Below are 15,514 nucleotides of genomic sequence, written 5' to 3' on the forward strand. Positions count from 1 at the left end.
GTTTGCCGGGAGGAATGAATGCGCTCACTTGGGTAAAGCACTGCACACTAGACATGGTAGCACCTTCCAACTGAGATGCTGACTCCCACAGGTGTGCCTGCTCAGAGCCCCACACAGGCCATTCCAGACACACAGGCCCCCAAGGTTCCTAGGGAGCCAGAGCCTGCGGGGACGCCCTAAAGCAAATGCAGTGCATCAGCATCACCAGGAACTTGTCGGCAGCGCCAGCGCACCTTCCCCCGAGTCAGAACTCAGCCTGCTCTGGAGTTTCAGATCCTCTCCTATATAGAGCTTCGCTGCTCCTCCTGTGGCCCAACCAGCAGTACCATCACCTGGTCAATCACTGAAATGCAGGACCTCGAGTCCGAGCCCATGCCTGCTGGGTCACGTCCTCACCTTCCCTGGACGTGCTTATCCCTTGGAGAGTTTCATCCTCCAGGTGACAAGAGCAGCTTCACCTAGGTCAGTGCCTCTGGCTGTGGCTGCACAACAGAATCACCTGGGGAGTTTAAAAATCCACTGTGCCCAACTCCCACCGCCACAATTCTAACTGGCTGGGGGTACAGCTTGGGCACTGGCGTTTTCCACGGCTTTCCAGGTGAAAATGGGAGCAGGAAGCACAGGGAGCCTCTCTCCTGCCTCGGCTGCTCCTGGCTGCAACCAGACCCACTTTGAGGCTGCAGACTCAGACATCGGTGGACAGCTCTGGAAGCCTCCAGAAGCCAGCCCGAGAGAGGGGGAAGATGGGGCTGGGATGAGCCCGAGGATGGAGCCCCCAAGGACCCGCACTTCTGCCCCAAGTCAGCTGGCGCTGGTCTGGACAAGGCAGAAGCCCTTTACGGGGCAGTGGGGGACGGACTTGCACCCAGCCTGCCTCCTCTGAATCCTTACAGCTGCGCCTCTGTTCCCACAGGAGGAAGGCCAGCACCTTCTAATTATAGATGCAGTCGACTCACAGCCGGGCGGGTGAAAGTGATTCACCGGCTCCTAGAAGCCAGGCCCTGCGAGTTTTCCACCTTTCCCACCTCACGCGCAGGCCCCGGTGGGCGTGAGGGCATCCCAGGCGCAGAGAGGAAAGGAGCGCTCCTGCCAGCTCGGGAGAGAGCTGGCTCTGAATTCAGTGTCAGCGCTTGCCCGTGTCTTCCCTGGGTTTACTTGGCTCTCTGGGGGCACCATGGAGGAAGAGGGTCCTCCCTGCATGTGGGCCCAGGGTCCCCATGACCAAGCCTCAAAGGGTGCCGGGGTGCCAGGCGAGAAGTCTACAGCCACTGCCCCCGCACAGGCAGAGTGGCACGGTGGCGGTCAGGGGGTGGGCAGGGAAGACTGGCCGGGCAAAGGCTGAGCCTGAGGGACCCTTTGCTGCCTGTCTGGATGAGCCGCCACCAGCGGTGTCCAGCGGGCTGGCCGTGGGTCAGGCGGGCCAGGTGGGCGAAGCAAGGAGGCGTACGAGTTTCTTGTGGCGGCACTGTTGCCCTCTCCCTCTTGCCGCCCCTCCCGGGGCTCCCGCCACCACTCTGCCTGACACAGGCTGTCCCGGCACCCCTAGGCTCGGCCGAGGCACTCCATCCGACTAACTCCTGCTGCCGCCCTGAGCGTGATACGGCTGCAGCTACCCCTACACCACGGTCCAGCCCAGCCTCCCGCCTCCTGAAACTCCATTCCTGCAGCGCTCCCTGTCTGCACCCTCACCCGTGACCCTCACGTGCACACCTGCCGAGTCCTTTCCTGTGGTTTCAGGCCTGGGTCTGGGACCTGGCGACAGAGTCCAGGCTGGAGTCAGGAGACACTGTCTCGACGACGATGGGGAAGCCTCTGAGCTGCTCTGAGCCTCCATTTCCTCCGCTGTGAAGTGGGCGTAGAGGTTCTTGCCCCTCCTCCCTCGCAGGGTTGCGATGAGGGTTCGATGAGAAAACATGCCCCTGGGAGCGGGAGCAGTGCTGTTCTGTACCACCCGCCTCTGTGCCTTGCATCGATGGCACCCTAGTGGCCCAGCACGGGCTGCCGCCACTTCTGACCCACGGCCTCTGACCTAGGGCCTCACAGCCATCCGCAGGCCACTGGCCTCCTGCGCGGGCTGTGGGTTCTGCTCAGGTGCGAGACCCTGTGGCTCCACCCCAGCCCGTGCGTGCGTGCGTGCGTGCGCTTGCGTACAACCCAGGCGTCCGGGGGGTGGGGGTGGGGGAGGTCGGGTAACACCCTGGGGCAAACTCGGATTAATGAGGCACAAAAGCTTCCCATCCCCACTATCTACTTGCTCTCCCTCCCTCCCTCCTGCTTCCCCGGGACCAGCTCCCCCATAAAGTGGTGGCACGTTAGCTTTGCCTCGATCTCTAGGGAGGCTGGGCTCAGAGAAGGGCAGCCATTCTTCTTGCTTCCACAGCCCCTCCCATGTCGAGATGAGGCACAGCTGAAGGCTCCCGAGTGCCCAGAGGGCCAGAGCTTAGGAGCCCCCACACCCAGTCCCTGGCCCAGGCCTTCTCCAGCTGTTGGTTTGGGGCAAGTGACTCCATCCCTATGAGCCCCAGCTGTTTGTCAAACAAGACACTGGTCCCCAGACTTCCCGGCCTGGGTGTGGGGATACAGGAGGGGAGAAGGCAAGGAGGGTGGCTTCAGCCCAGAACAAGTGCTCACACACCCGGCGTGTCGTAGTTCCGAAAGTAAACAGCGTCCTCTGGGTTCCGCTCAGCCCGGCCAAGGCCTGCATGAACATGGGATTCCTTCCTGCGGGTACAGCCCAGAGCTCTGCGTCCACACAACTCAGGCTGGAGGCCCCGTTGAGGCACTCGGTGAAAACCTTTAGCTTCTGAGTACGTGCAGCTGCCCTGCACACACAGCGCACACAGACACACAGACACACAGACACATGCGCACACCTTCTAAGGAACACACCGCTCCAAAGCATCAAGGACATGGAAGCTGCTGGACTGAGGGCCCAGGAGGAGAGGGAAGCACAGTGGGGAAGTAAGAGGAGATCTTAGGCAGCCCCACTGCTGTGAGAGATGCCGGCAGAGATGGGAAAAGAGGGTTTTTAGGAACTTGCCACAGAAGATTATGAATGAAATTCCCTTCTGCAGCCTCTTCAAGAGACTCGGCCACGCCACACAGCTTGTGGGATCTTAGTTCCCCATCAGGGATCGAACCCGCACCCCCTGCAGTGGAAGCGCGGAGTCTTAACCACTGGACCGCAAGGGAAGTCCCTCTTCAAGAGACTTTGGCTAGAGATCTGGGTGCCGCTCACTGCTGCAGTGCTTTCTAATGTGGCCCTAGCGAAGGGGAGCCTGCAGGCAGCAAAATCGGGAGGAGAGTATCTGTTCCTGGCTATACGCGTGCAAAAGCCGGACACCCGCCGGGAGGGGCGGCCACACACACAGGCATGTGTGTACGGCTTTTGTGACCCGCGGCACAGTCCTTCCGCTCACAAACTCCAGCTGTGCCCAAGATGGCCTTCAGAGACCCTGCACTCCACTCTCATCACACAGGAGCCCCCTGGACCCCTGGGAGCCGCAGCTGTGACAGTGGCCCAGATGGTGCTGAGCCAGGGCTGCTGGACTCACTACGACAGCCAGAGCCCACCGTGTGCACCCGGATGCATCCATGGCTACACCGTCATGTATCTTCATGTCCTCCACTCACACACTCGTCCAGGCCTGGGTACAGGCCTTTCCCAAGTGCTTTTCCTGCTTCCTCTACTGAGAGGCTCAACAAGCCCTGGGGAGGCCTGACACTGCCCAATGGTCTCGTAAAAGGTTCCCACAGTGGAGGCTGTCACAAACAATTTACTTAAACATACTTGGGTAAGGAATGCACGTGACACTGACTCGAGACAAACATCCAATTACTGCAGCATCTGTGTGCAGGGTTGTCCGTGCTCACAACTGTCCGGGGCAGCGCTGCACAGCTTCCTGGAGGTGTTCCCATGCCCCGGGGCTGCTCCTACCTCATCTCTTGCCTCCTGGACCTTGAGGGGGAAGGTCCCTGCCCAGAAGCAGGGCCCGGGGGCCTCCGGTTCAATGCCCCAGCTCTGGGCAGGAAGGCGGGCTGGGAGGGGATGGCAGGAAGGGACTTGGGGCTACAGGTGAGGCAGGGACCTCATCCTTCAGGAGCCACTTGGGAGGGACCCCACCCGTGGGCTCTCCGGGGTCCGCAGCCCTCCTGGCCTCTGATGCCCAGCTACCTGCTCCCAACACCACCTCTGCCCTCGGGGCACATCCTGTGAAAGGGGTGGCAGTGCTCAACGAGCATTCACTGCGCCCCCCCCCCCCCCAGGGCAGCCTCAGACACAGCCAGCTCGGCCCCAGCTGAGAATGGGGACAGCAGCCCAGGGAGGGGACAGCCTGCTACACAGCTGGACGGGAGCAGTGTCAGGCCCTCCACTCAACTCTGAAAGGGAGGAGCTGTCTGGGGCAGGTTCCCAGGGCACAGTCAGAATTCAGGATCCCTTCCAATCTTGGAGTCTGCAATTCCGGAAATTTCTAAGAAATGGAGAAGCAGGGAGAAGCTTTCTTTGACTAACCTTTGGTACTTTCAATGTTTATCATCAGGAGTTGGGAGCCCAGCCATGTGCTGGGCTTTACATATCTCATCTCAACGCAATCCCTCCAACCTACGGGGGGCGGTGTGGAGATGCCCACTTCTTAGATGAGGATGCCAAGTGCCCATGACTTGCACTAGGCTGCTTAGGCAGGCAGTGGTGAGTAGGTCTGTCCAGGCCTGCCTGCCCCACTGCCCTGCTCCTTCTGGGGACTGTCATCTCTCCTCATCACTGTGCCTGGCCGGGGTATAACCTTCCGAGCATCAGATGAAGGCTGAGGCCCTCGCCCTGGGCACATGGATAAGTGCCCATTCCCACGGCATTCTGCATATGATTTCAGGGATTGACGGGCTCCCAGAAGCTCATCCATGGATGCCAAGTTAAGCATCCCAGCTTCCTGGAAAACTGGGACAAAAATGGCCCTGAGGGCCCATCTTGCATGAGCCCCCAGGGATCTGCTGGGAGGTGGAGGAGGGGCAGGAGTCAGCCCCCTGCCTCTGCCAGGCTTTGCAAGTGGTGCTTCTTTTGGAGGCAGCACATGGACTTCTATTTTTTAACCTACTCAACAAAATGGAGACTATTTTTAGCTCAGCAAGCTGCAGGGCATCACAATTAGCAACTGAAAATTACACATCTTGCCAGTCTCCCCTCTGTTGGCTGGAGGAGAGAGAGAGAAAGTGCTCCTGGGGGGAGCTGGGTGCCAGCCCTGGCCCACACCCTGGTGGGCCACTTAACCAGGAGGGCAGCCTTTGGCCGAGATTTCAGAATGAGTGCATTCAAGGGACTGTCTCTGGTTTCATCCCAGTTCCAGAAAAATCCAGAGCTGGTGGGAGCCAGGCAGGAGCCCCATCAGCTCTCAGAGGCCACAGTTAGGGAGAGACCCATGCTGGCTGCTTGAACCAGGGCCAGCAACACTGGAACCCAGCTCGGCTGCAGACCTCGGGCAGCTGAGGCCAGGCCTCCTGTCCCATCTGCACAATGAACCCAACCACCCTTCTAGGGCTAACTGTCTGGTTCTCTGATGTCATTTGCACTGGGGTGGGGTAGGAGGTGGGGTGTTCCACAGAGCCCTTGCTCTTCAACCGACAGACTGACCAATCATTCATTCATTCATTCATTCACAAATGGCACCAAGGACCTGCCTACACACTGGAGATCTGCCAATGAAGGAAACAGGGTCTCTGTCCCCACTGAGGCCCCCGGCACAGGCTGTGGCTGTCAGGCGTGATGACCACACAGATGAGGATGTGATATTAGGGGTTAGAAGGAGAGCAGTGCTCTGGAAGAGGAGAAGAGGGTCGGGAGAGCAGCTGCCAGCCTGAACCCAGACACTCCTAAGGCAGAAAGCTCCCTCCTGGGGGCCCTTCTTCCCCTCCCCAAACCCCAGCTTTCAGAGTTTCCTAACTTTGAGCTGAAATGTGTGTCTCTTAAGCTCCAGAAGCCCTGGTCCTATCTGCTGGGACCACATGCTGAAGATCTGGCTGCACACGGGCTGGGCGAGGCCCGGCCACCCCATGAGCTGGGACCCAGAGCCCTCTCTGTAAAATGGCACCTGCAGCAGCAACTTCACAGGCAACAGTGAGCACGGCCGGAGGCCACCGTGCTCCAGACACGCTTAGTACCTGCTGGTTTCGGTGGAGTCAGAACTGCAGGACACTGACAGGCACTTGGGATACCTGTCCTCCAGGTTACCCACCGCCTTCCTAGACACAGTTATGGCAGATGGTACTGCCCCTCTCCTGATCCCGCCTCTGAGGCCCTCTCCCCTCTCCGCAGCCTGGGCAGCCACGGGGCCCTGGTGCGGCCAGGAAGAAAGTGGGGAGAAGCTGCCTCCTCTGTCCAACCATACAGATCCACTGGCCCGGCTGCACTGCCCTGTCCTGGCAGGTGGCGCTCAGAACTGGCTCTGGGGACTTCCCTGGCAGTCCGGTGGTTAGGACTCTGCTTTCACTGCCGAGGGCGCAGGCTCGATCCCTGGCTGGGGAACTAAGATCCCGCAAGTCTTGCAGCGCGGCCAAAAGTTTTCTAAAAATTTTTTTAAATAGAAGAACTGGCTCTGCCTTAGAGGTGGCTGCTCTGCCCGGGGTGGGGAGTGGTAGGGGTGACATGTCCTCTTTAGTCCTCACCCCTGTACTCCTGTGGCCTTGCCAGCAGGGAAGAAGTCCTCCTGAGGGCACGGCCGGCCCCATCCTTGCAGGCGGGGCCGCGGGAGCACCCTGCAGCTCCCATCCTCCCAGCCTGATGGGCCTCGGGGGCAGGAGGGCGAGGGGTGACGTTTTTCACATAAACCAAGCTTCAAGAAACCGTACTCGCAAGTGCCGGGAGGAAGAGCCACATTTACCTTCGTGTACCCTTGGGGCCACCAGGGCAGGCCCGGCCCCAGTGGAGGGCTGCAGGCTGGGCTCCAGCCAGGAGGTGGCTGGCATGGGAGTCAGAGCCACGCAGCACTTCGGCGCCTTCTCCACAAAGGCCCGGCCTCCAAGAGATGCTAAACAATTAAAGCTTTGTTACAGATGCATGATTCATTTTTTTTTTCCTTCTGAATTCCTTCCTATTACCAAATCCTATTTGAATTGACTACAGGAATTTTGCCATCTCCTCCTCACACTCCTAAATACAGATTCTGCCGCGTTGGGGTTTTCTCCTCCTTCTGTTCTGCCTTTCTGTCCAGTCAGCTTCTTCTGGTGGCTGCTCAAGGGACAACATGTCATTGTCCACCAATAACCATCCCATTATTGAGCCTTGAGAGGCCCGAGGAGGAGCAGGTAGGATTTCAGAGAATCCCTGCCCTCTCCCCACAGGGCGGGCTGCTGGCAAGCCGGCCTCCCACTCAGGGCCCTCAGGGCAGGGCGAGGGTGCCCAGGGCCTCCCCTTCCACCACCCCCCACCCCCCCACCCCACCCCCGGCCTCAGATTCCAAAGGGGTCACCCTGCGCTCCTGCACGCGGCCGGGTGACGCTCAGACTCCGTGTGGAAACTGACATAACCTTGGGAGGCACTCCTGTCATTTCTGGGGGTTCCGGCAAGGTGCCATGGAGGAGGGCGGGCTGGAAGGCAGGGCGCAGACCCCCACCTCAACTGGAACGGCACCTCTGGGATCCCCTTCCTGTATGGGGCATCCACTTAAGGCTGCTGCTCAGAGCTCCCCCTGACAAGAACCCCAGGTTCCAGGCGGCAGCATCTGACCCAGGCTCCCCCTGCTCCGGCCACAGGAGCCAGGCAGGACCCCAAGGAGCGGCAGGGCGTGGCTGTGAACGAGCAGGATAACAGGGGACTGCGTCAGAGGTCAGGGTCCTTCGGAGGCAGGGAGGCTGGGCCCCTAGGGAGAGAGGGGGGCGGGGTCCGAGCCACGCTCAAGCCTTTCCAGGAGTGAGTAGCAGCCTCTACTCCCCCCCCCAGGCTGCGTGGGGGGGGGGGGGGGGGGTGCCAGGGTACAGAAAGTCCTTTTATTTTTAAATGACATCTAATTAGGCTGAGCAACGATTTTCCTTTGTGTTTAAAAACAAATAAAAATCAATTTCCTTCACTTGAATTGTCATCCTCCTGGCAGACACCCAGAGTGGCAGCCCTGGGATCCCGCTGCACTGCAGGAGCTGGAGACTTCTGTACGCTAACCTGCTGGTGGAGGGCAGCAGGCGCCCAGCTCCCTGCTGGGCCTGGACAGAAACAGGACCAGGACGTGCGTCTTGACCCTCCAGCAGAAACATCTCCCACTCCCTGCGCACATTCTCTGTACACAAGCAGCTTTCCTGCCACATGCCCTATGTCCCCTGGCCCTGGGGGCTGGTAACCAGGTGTCTAGCCCAGCTCCCAGGAATACCAGCAGCACAGCTGCCTGCATCCCTCCCCAGGGCAGTGCACTTCCCCGCATACCACCCTGCACACACTGCTGGCAAGGCAGCTGTCACCCCATTTTCCAGACAAGGAACAAAGCCCCAAGGGTTTAAGTCATCAGCCTTAGGCCTTACAGCTCCAAAGTAGGGGAGCTGGGATTTGAATCCTGGTGTGTGTAACCACCACGATCTGATAGGAAACCCAGGACCATCAGCGCAGGCTCAGGAGAAGGAAGGGCAGGTGCGAGGCGAAGGCAGGTGGAGCCGGACAGGGTCCCCGCGAGATGGGCAAGGCCTGGCCCAGAAGGAGCCACCTGCTGGCAGTGTGCAAGGTGAGGCCAGTGAGCGCAGCATTGTGGGGAGCAGGGCAGGGTCCAAGGGCCAGCTGTGCACGTGCCCGCATGGGGCCCCTTGCTGGACAGCCCGATCCAAACCCTCCCTGAAACAGCTCAGCAGCCTCACTGCCAATGAGTGACACTCACAGGGGGTTTCCACCTACTGGGCTGTCCTACACATCCCCACAGGGCCCTCCAAGGCATTATTGACCATTGTCCAGATGAGGTGCGGCCCAGGAGGCGAAGGACAGCCTGAGGCCACACTGTCTGGCAGGGCAGAGCCAGGAACAGCCCACGGCTCCTGCCTGCAGGCTGGTTCTTTCTGCCAAGAGTTGAAAGTGCAAGGCAAACTGCCAAGAACACGCCTGTCCCGCTGTGCCCAGGAAATGGGGCCGGTGCCCAAGCACAGAGCAGGGAGCTCCTCTTCGTGGACCAGAGACAGGCAGGATGACAACTAGAACTTTCTACAATTCCTGACACGTGGTTCAGACCCAAAGAGACGAGTGGTAGAAAGGAATGAAAATACTGCAGGGCATTCTCTCAAGACGTGGGAATGGAAACATAAGGAGAAAAATGCATGAAATCCCATGGCCTAAAGACAGCAAGGCACATTCTTCTACCCGAGAGTACTCATCCACATTGTTCATACATCATATCACCAATGAAACCCTGATGGAGTACCCAAACAGAAATGTACAGGTGACAGAATGATGTGTCTGGACATTAATAAACACAGCTGGATATTAATAAACAAACGATGAACCCAAAAAATTCACCCACTTGATTAAAAAACTTCCCTAAATCATGTTTGTGTTCAAGTAGCAATCAAAACTCCAATTACAGACACATCAGAAAAATAACCCTTATAAGAAATCTCCTCATGAAATTCGACATGGCCAAAGCTGTACTCAGAGAAAAATTCATGGACTTCAATGTATTTTAAATAAACAGGAGGAAATGAAAACAAACTAAGCACTTGATTTAAAAAGAGCTTCTAAACAAAACAGACATACAGCAAAGCAAACTAGAGGAAGGAATTACTAAAAGATAAATGAGTGGATTGAAGGAAAGAAAGACAGTAGAACTTGCTGACTACATTCAAGAGCCGATTTTCTTTGGGAAACACAAATTAAAAAGATAAACCTCTGGCAATTCTAATCAACAAAAGGATGGAAGAAAGGAAGGAAGCTGGCAGACAGGGAAAGAGGGAGGGAAGGATCGAGACTGGGAGGGAGGAAAGGAATGAAGAGAGGGAGAAATGCAAAAACAGAGGAATGAGAAAGAGACTCTAACCACAGATGTGGAGAAGAAACTTTAAACGAATAGATGATGTAAACCTGTGCTAAAAGGTCTGAAAGCATTTTGAACTAGGATATTACCTAGAAAATATGAATAACCGAGATAGACTAGAAATGTTTAGATCGCAAGAAGACCAATAACCATAGTACAAATTAAGTAAGCTGACAGCCAGCTAAACCTCAGAGAAAAACAAAAGCGAGCCCCGGCTGAGCCAGTTTCCAAAATGAGTGACTTCAACCCTTGAAGAGTAAGATAATTTTATATGATATTTAAACTATTTCAACTACATAATTCATATTGAAAACCTTTCCTATTCATTTTATGAAGCTAACATAACCATGATTTATAAATGTGACAAATATCTCCCCTAATAGAAAAGTAGGTATAAATTCTTACCTATGAAGATAGAGGAAAAAGACCCCAAGCAACATATCGGCAGAATGAACCCAGCAGCGTTTCAAAGCACAATCGAACCTGGCCCAGTGGGATTTATTCCAGAAACAGGATGATTTAGCTCAGAAAAGCTAATAAGTTAACACATTAATAGGTCCAAGGAGGAAAGGAATTTGATGATTCTGCTATATACAGGAAAGCCTCATATGATATCCATTCTTGGTGTACACTCTCGGTACTTCATGATGAAGATTATGTATTTGAAATTTAGGGCCAATTTCAGACTTAACAGTAAAACATTAGAGGCCTCCTCATTAACATGAAGATCAAGCCAAGGACAACTGCTAGAGATGTGGGGACGCATGTATATGTGTAGCTGATTCAATTTGTTGTAAAGCAGAAACTAACATACCATTGTAAAGCAATTATACTCTAATAAAGATGTTAAAAAATAAATAAAAAAATAAAGTTGCTTTGTACCTTTCAGAAAACACACTAAGAGAAGAAAATGTTAACAAGATACATTAGAAATGAATTAAATTCATTTCTGGCTTTTCCAGGGAGCCCAACTGAAAAATCTGTTCAAAATACTGAGAGTTTAATTACCAATTACCTAACATACATTTTTTAAAGATCGCTGTCTTACCTATCAACCTCGCCTGGAGACAGGCATTCCCATCCCCAAAGACATCCTGACTCAGTCCGTGTGGAGTGCGTGCTTCCACCCCAGCGGCAGAAGGGAGGAGGGTGTGTGTGAGCCAGTGCCCGTGTGCGTGCGTGAGTGCGTGCGTGCGTGCGTGTGTGCCCTGGGGCCTCCCAGCTCTGCAGGTCTCCCAGCCTCTGGGCAGGGACGTGTTGCTCCCAGTGGGCCTGCCCTGCCACCCAGGTCAGCCACCCAGCCCACAGCCCCCTTACTGGCCACACACCCCTGACACCGCAGCATTCTGCCCTCTGGGCTGGGCATCTCTAGGGGGCTGCCACCCCTCTTCTAAGGAGGTTGCATGGGGCCCTGGTGCGCGCAGGGTGGCCAGGCTCTGGGGTCGGCCAGCCCCAGAATGAATGTCGCCTCTTCCTGCTCTGCTCATGGCGCTGCCTTACACCTCAGAGCCTCAGCTTCCTCTTGTGTCACTGGAACAGCCACCTCGTGAGGGTTAAAGGAGACGCGAGAGCTGGCTCCAAGTCCTCTGACTCACACTCGCCACAGGGGGCGGCTTGTGCGGCAGCGACACTGACCTTTGGGAAATGCCGTGGGCTTGGCCCCAGCCAGGCAGGCCGGTGTGAGCAGGACAGTGAGGGTGGGGTTCTTCCCCTGGAGGCTGAGACACAGGGCAGTGGGTTTGCCAGAGAAACCCCACCGGCTGGCTGGCGACCATGAGGCCACAGGGCCAGAACTCTTGGGGGCTGCAGGGCTCCAGGGGGTGAGAAGCAAAGAACCACGGTGGAGGTCCCTGGCTGCTTTCCTCTGGAGATCCCGGGGCCACTGTCCACATGACCTATCACCCAGGGCCCTCCAATCTGTCTGCCTCTGGGCTCCCCTTGTCCTGGAACCCACAGGGCTCCAGCCAGCCCAGAACCTGGCATAGTGGACATCCTGGGCAGGGGGCCAGCTGTGACCCCTGACACCCTGGCTGAACTCAGGCAAGCCGCAGCACCTGTGGGCCTCAGATTCCCCACGTGTAACACATGGAAGCAGAACTAGGCAGTCTCCGTGGGCCATTCCAGCCCTCGTGTCTGTTTCTCCCTTCCCTCACTTATTCAGTCAACACACCCCTGAGGTCCTACTGATCTGTGCCGCACACTTGGAAATGGAAGAGCCCATGGAGCTCAGTGTGTGCCACTAGGGGTAGAAGGAACACTGCAGTGCGGCATGAGAGACTCGGGATTAGAGGTCTGTGCTGGCTGGAGCTCAGTGTGTGCCACTAGGGGTAGAAGGAACACCGCAGTGCGGCATGAGAGACTCGGGATTAGAGGTCTGTGCTGGCTGGGTGTTGAGGGGGCACAAGGGTGGAGGGACTATCTCTGTAGGGAGAAGTCAAGGAGGGCATCCTGGAGGAGGTGATTTGGAGGTGGGCTTCCAAGGATGAGCAGGGGGTTTCCAGTGGGTTAGGAGAAGGAAGAGCAGGGAGATAAAACAGGTCTCCTGGCTGACCTGTTTTTATCAGGATTGTTTGTCAGGACTGTGACACCACAGTCCTGACAGACCAGCCCTCTTCTGGTCACTCAACAGCAGCTCCCCAGAGGGTGAGGGCCAAGAAGCCCAGCTCTGTGGAGGGTGCAGGCAGCTTCCACAGGTACCTCAGCTCCGTCTCTCAAGTCAAACCCTACCCATCCCAAAGCCAGTGTGTGACTCCCCACCCCCAAGCAGCTCTCCCAGATGGCCTAGCTCGCAAAGCCCCTGCACCACTGTGGTCCCTGTGCTTGGTGGGTACGTGACCTACAGGTGGTACTGCCCCAGTGCTCCTGAACCTCGGACGGGGACGGCAGCCAGGTCGACACAAGATGTTGTGGCCCCCCACCTCACCTTGCCTCCCCCGGTGGAGCTCACACGAAGCTCCTCCAACCCCAGCAGCTGGCAGGCCCAGCAAGATGAGGGCGTGGTGCCTGGACCAGGCTGTCCTGAGCCAGCAGGTACAGGTGTAGGCGGCGTGGCCAGGAGGCAGCAAGGGCTTGCAGGATGGAGCAAGCTGGGGCTCCAAATTAGCACCCCAGGCCAGACCCTCCCCTAACTCCATACACCCAGCCAGTGCCAGGAGACATCGCCCCGGGGTGCCAACCTGTCCCACCTCCTCCCCGACCGCACCCCCGCTCCACCTGCATCCTTTCCCGCCTCTCCTTCCTGGAGTCGGCTGTCTCCTCTCCATCTCTACACCACAGCTCCACCGTCAGCAAGGCCACCTGCTTTACCTTCAGAGTAAATCGGCCCTTCTCTCCTTCTCCGCTGCCACCTCCCTGGCCTGAGCCCCTGGGCCCCTGCGCTTACGCTCGCCAGCTCTGCTCCTGACACCGGCCTCCAGTCTGGTCCTCTTCGAAGCCTTGCCTGGCCTCTTCCTGCTGTGCTCCTCTGCTCCCACTGCCGCGTACCTCCCTCCCTCTCCTCCAGCAGGTCCTCAGGCTGAGGCCTCCCCTGACTGCCCCACCCAAGGCACAACAGCTGCCCCACACTGATGGTCAGTGCGCTGGGCACCAAACGTGTTGGACCCCTGCTCACCAGGCTGAGCAGAATTGTCATTACTGGTCCTAGCGAGACTGAGTGGGGCCCTGTGACTCATCTGGCTCAAGAGCAGTGAGTAGAAGTGACGTGTGGCACTCTGAACTGGGGCACTGAAAGGTTAGTGCAAGGGCCTCTCTCCCCCTCTGCCATGGGACCTGTCAGCCCAGGTCCTTGAGTGAGGAAGGCTTGGAGCAGGGCCCCGCCAAACCATGAAGAACTCGCTGATAAGTGAAAATTACAAGGTGTTGTTATAAGCTCCTGGCTTTGGGGGTTGTTTGGTTGCCGCTGATAACCTAAACTACCCTGCCCTTGATATGTACCCTTGATATGTTCTATTCCTCTTTCCTGCTTTACTTTTTCTCTTTAGCACTTATCACCATGTAACATTCCATATTCCATTTCTTGATTGTGCTTTTCTTTTTCCCTGTCTCTCTTGCTAAAAGGTGAGCCATGAGGACAGGGACTGTGGTGTCTCTGGTTCCCTGCTGAATCCATGGTGCCTGCACACAGCAGGTGCTCAATAAATGTGCACTGAATAAGTGAAAGAATGAAGGACTAAATGAGTCCTGCTTCTTGGGCACAGCCAGGCCCAGTCAGCCCAGCTGTGGCCCCCTTCTGTGCCCCATGCTGCACTGAGCCTGAGATCTACGCCGGTCAGCTCCAGGCTGAGGGCTTAGAGCAGCGGCACCTGAATCACATTGCCTGATTGCCTCAAAGGAAGGGTTTGAGCCATGGAAATGCAACACTGCCTCATGCTTGGGATTAATTCCAGGACAGGTTCTCAGCCTCCCTTCCTGTAGAAAGGAAGCTGCCCCTCACCTTGGGGTCCACACCCCTGGAAGCCCCAGGCTGGGCCTCACTCTCCTTAAATACACAGGTGTCTGTGGGCCCACACAGGCACAGTCCTGCCCGCCCTGCCTCTCCCTCTCTCTCACACACACACTCCATATATAAACATGCCCACATTTTCACATACTCTCACTCTCGCCCACACATCACACATACACACCTCCCACGTGCCCACCTCATCACAGACCTCCTCTCCCGGCACCTCCTCCAGGGCAAACAGGTGGTTCTGTGTTCAAGTCCAGAAAAGGACCCACTGTCGTCTTGGTGCTTATAAGCCTGTCTGTGCCAGTCCCAGGGCAGCCACCCTCCTGCCGACCCTGTCACTGGGGCTGCTGTCTCCTGCCTCTCCAGCCCTGTCCACCCCACATGGGTCCCTACCAGGTGTGCAGGTGCCACGCGGCCACAGACTATCACCGGCGTCCGCAGGCCGTGCCAGGTAGCAGCCTGGGCTGCCCATCCGTTCTGAGCCCTGGGCGCAGCCCACTTGACAGCTGGTGTCCCAGTGGGGACCCACAGAGAGAGTGGTTCCCAAGGGCAGGCTTCCTCCGGGCCTGGCCAAAGATGTCCTCAGGATGGCCACACTCCTTGTCCGGAGGTCAGGACTGCTTCCCGAGCTCGGCGGCGCAGGAACCCCTGACCCCGCAGTCCGACTGCAACCAAGGGGTTGCCCTGCGAGCTCGTCCACGTCACCGCCTCCGCGACCCGCCGCCCCGCACCTGCCACGCGCCGCAGCCCTACCTGGGGCTCCAGAAACATCCTGGCTGCCTGCTCCCAGCGCTGTCTCCCGGCGCCCCGGGCGTCCCGCGTGCGGCCGCTTCTCTCCCCGCGCGCCACTGCAGCTCCAACCCTCCGCCCCGCCCGCGGACTACCCCACGCCCGCCTCCTCCCGGGAGGCGGGGCCCGACCAGGGCCGGGAACGCTAGGATTCTGGATGGGGCGGAGGTGAGGGGCCAAGGGGTAGCGAGGGACGGGGTGGGGCCGAGGGACCTCGGGGTGGGGCCGAGGGACCTCGGGGTGGGGCCGAGGGACCTCGAGGCAGGGCCAGGGGCGGTCCGGGGCATCG

The 15,514-nt window shown here is 57.5% G+C and overlaps 1 protein-coding gene across 2 annotated transcripts in view; it reads right to left on the reverse strand.

Moving 5' to 3' along the window:
* The window catches only part of RASGEF1A (RasGEF domain family member 1A), a 118,232-nt gene that overhangs the window by 22,634 nt on the left and 80,084 nt on the right, over positions 1 to 15,514 (reverse strand). Inside the window, exon 1 of one of the 2 annotated variants that reach the window (XM_029244967.1) lies at positions 15,190 to 15,392. The exons of the other annotated variant lie outside the window; for it this stretch is intronic. Coding sequence (XP_029100800.1) covers positions 15,190 to 15,207 — 18 coding nt within the window. The 5' untranslated portion in view covers positions 15,208 to 15,392. Of the gene's footprint in view, positions 1 to 15,189; positions 15,393 to 15,514 lie in introns of those variants that run through there. 2 annotated transcript variants of the gene reach the window in all.

Source organism: Monodon monoceros, unplaced genomic scaffold, assembly GCF_005190385.1.
Source record: "Monodon monoceros isolate NGI ecotype Baffin Bay Population unplaced genomic scaffold, NGI_Narwhal_1 Super_Scaffold_4, whole genome shotgun sequence".
NCBI classification, from domain to species: Eukaryota; Metazoa; Chordata; class Mammalia; order Artiodactyla; family Monodontidae; genus Monodon; species Monodon monoceros.